At 40.5% G+C, this 3264-nt stretch overlaps 1 protein-coding gene across 1 annotated transcript in view; it reads right to left on the bottom strand.

The window, feature by feature from the left end:
* ptprbl (protein tyrosine phosphatase receptor type B, like) overlaps positions 1-3264 on the bottom strand; it is a 51262-nt gene that overhangs the window by 36465 nt on the left and 11533 nt on the right. The window contains exon 5 of the mRNA XM_016485221.1: positions 934-1197. Within this exon, the coding sequence (XP_016340707.1) occupies positions 934-1197 (264 nt within the window). The remainder of the gene's footprint in view (positions 1-933; positions 1198-3264) is intronic.

Below are 3264 nucleotides of genomic sequence, written 5' to 3'. Positions count from 1 at the left end.
CAGATCCAGTCTGTATCCAGATCAGATGGTCACTGCAGTCACCCGGATCCAGTACATATCCAGACCAGATGGTGGATCAGCACCTAGAGAGGACCTCTACAGCCCTGAATGTCCTGAATGTGGACAACTAGATGAGCCCCAGAGACAGATCCCCAGTGAGGACCTTGTCTCCTAGACGGCCACCAAGACAAGATCACAGGAAGACAAGACACAGGTTGAGTCCTCTGCACAATCTGACCTGTGTTGCAGCCTGGAATTAAACCACATCATGCTGGTTTGGTCTGGCCAGAGGAGAACTGGCCCCCGACTGAGCCTGGTTTCTCCAAAGGTTTTTCTCCATTTCTGTCACCGATGGAGTTTTGGTTCCTTTGGCTTGCTTAGTTGGGGACACTTGACTGATTGCACAGACACTACTGGAAGAGAGCTGAACTGGATCATGACATCACTGAATCATCAATGAGCTGACTTTAGCTGGAAAAATGACTGCTATTGTCTTCTTGTATTATTGACAAATTATTTTCCTGTTTGACTCTGTTAAGCTGCTTTGACACAACCAGTATTTTATAAAGCGCTATACAAATAAAGGTGACTTGACTTGACTGGTATGTACACGTTAGATAATAATATATAATATGTAACTTTAAGGTACTAATGTGTACCATTTAAGGCCAATTCACACTGCACAGACACAAACAGTAACAGGCATGTTTGTTAGATTTTGTCTGATCGGTATACACCTGTCGGTATCTGCTGACATTAGTCGGCGCTTGTTTTTGCCTTTTGAACATGTTGAATTGGTGTTTGTCGGGTCTTGGAATGTCTGAGAAGTGGCATACTGTACTCTCTGTGTTGGCCTGTGTCTTTCGGTGCGGTGTGAATTGGCTTTTAGGGGTAAATAAGGTACAAATATGTAAGATTTGTCATAGTTCTTGCCTGTTCTCCCTATTGTCCTGGTCTCAGCTGTTAGTTCTCCTCTCTTCGTCTTCACTAAAACTTGATACGTTTTTCCAGGTGTCAAGCCGCTAAAAACCCAATGAGTTGTATTTGGAGGTAGGGTAAGGTCCCGTTCTGAAGAGATGGAGGGTGACAGAGAGAGCTCGTAGGAATCCACGTATCCGACAGCAGGAATCCAGGCAGCTTTAAGAGAGTCCTGACTGCCGTTGCTCTGGAGAGTCAATGATGTGACGGGAGCAGGAGCTGCAGGAATGACAAACGTGTCATTAAATATACTCAACTTTTTACATTAGATTCATTTTGTGTTTAGAAGTTCATTACATTTAGTGACATAAAGGAATAAAAATTCAAATTTTACAACGAAGATACAGGTTTGGAACGACATGAACACTGTAAAAAGTAATAATTGAATCTACTTAAGAAACGCGAGTAAACATAACTGATTTTTACAAATTTGTTTTATTAACTCAAAAATTATAAACTAATTTGCTTGAGAAATTTGAGGCAATCAGTTTCCACAGGTTTTCCAAGTAAGCTCAACTCATTACTTTTTACAGTGAAGGTGAATAAATAATGACAGAATGAACCCAGTTGCCAGTGGTGATATATTCACCATCATCTCACAATCTCAACATTAGTGTTTTCTGAAAACACTCAACTGAAGAGTGAGTATGTGATGATGCATAAGTGTGTGTGCATCATGGGTAACTGGCAGTAAAAGACAGGATATGTGGGCGGGTAGTCTGGTAAAGCAGGAAGGGAGGAGGCGAGCTGAAAATATCCTGGAAATAACGATAAAAAAGCTGTTGGTCTTTTGTTAGGAGTAAAACCTGCTCTTGGTTAGAGGTGTTTCTGTGTCCTGTGGAACATGATGACTTTACCAGTGTAAAATGAGCTCACATTAACTCAGAGATGATTAAACTCATACTGTCACACTCTGCTTTAAAGCAGGACTTATCAAACTGTTTGGTGAAAGAACATTAAAAAAATTAGTTGCTTACTTATACAATGTTCATTTAGATAACAAAATGGGACTGATTGCCATTCCCAGACACATTTTTCTGTCAGAGAGAGAGATTCTCCACTGATGGTTTAACCTAGACATACAAACCACAGCAACAACGCTCTCCATGTTAATACCACACGACCCTGAACCACTCACCAACCCAGCAACAATATTACATATAACACAGTAAACATTAAAGAAACGATTATCTTGATTTCATGCTGTAGTCATTGTTGGGAACTGCAGTTATTGTATGGTTCAGCTATATTTTACAGTCTGTAAAATGAGCAAATAAAAGGAAAAGGATATAGGAAAGGGAGGCTCAGAACTCAGCGCCACCCAATTTCACCAAGGTCCTGCCCCACTTATGAACCTGTACCCTGAGCCTTTGCCCCTGTCTGAAAAACCTGGTAATGCTTCAGATTACAGACCACAATTTACAGCGTAATACTGCATCGCCATGTCGTAATTACTGTGATTTCGAGACAACACGTAACATTCTACTTGGAGCTGATCACACCCTTGGACTTGAAACTATCGCACTATCAATGCCTAAACATAGCGCCTAATGAATCTGAGGTGGTCAGGTGGTAGTGGTACAAGTCGTAGCTCTGAAAATTCCCAGTTCACAAGTTGTAATTATGAGTTCTACAAGGACGTGAACACTTTTTACAAGTTGGTATCTCGTAATCATGGTAATTACGATATGGCTTGAAGTCATCACTCACAATAAAAATCAATGAGTTTCAAGATGCAACAACATTGCGCAGCATCTGGTTGTAAAAACCGCCTAAATTTAAATTCCTGAAGAAACTGGATAAACTTTCACAGGTAAGAATGTGTTGGTTTGTGTTTTTAATATCTATTAACTCAGTATTACAGGTTTTTAAACTAAAGTACCTTTCAAATGCCTTGTTTGCGAACGACTTCATCTTGTTGTATTGTGTTAGTTTAGCAAAAGCATGTTCTGAAGTCTACTGAAGATTATATATTATTCATACATGCGTATAACTACAGTTGCAGTGCAGATTCACCGGCATTGCTCTCCGATATTCACAGACCGGCGTTGACATTCCAATATGGCGGACGGCTTACGTATAGCGGTCCATAGAAACAGTTGGTAAGGAGGAATCTACCTATACATATCTATGAGTCATGCTGCATTCACGCAATGTTGTAATTACGCAATGTGATTTCGAGACAACACATGACGTTCTACTTGGAGCTGTTCACACCCTTGGACTCAGAACTATAACACTATCAATAAACATAGTGCCTAATGAATCTGAGGTGGTCAGGTGGTA

This window comes from Sinocyclocheilus anshuiensis, unplaced genomic scaffold, assembly GCF_001515605.1.
Source record: "Sinocyclocheilus anshuiensis isolate Anshui unplaced genomic scaffold, SAMN03320099.WGS_v1.1 scaffold445, whole genome shotgun sequence".
NCBI classification, from domain to species: Eukaryota; Metazoa; Chordata; class Actinopteri; order Cypriniformes; family Cyprinidae; genus Sinocyclocheilus; species Sinocyclocheilus anshuiensis.
This window is presented reverse-complemented; position numbering and strand designations above follow the sequence as displayed.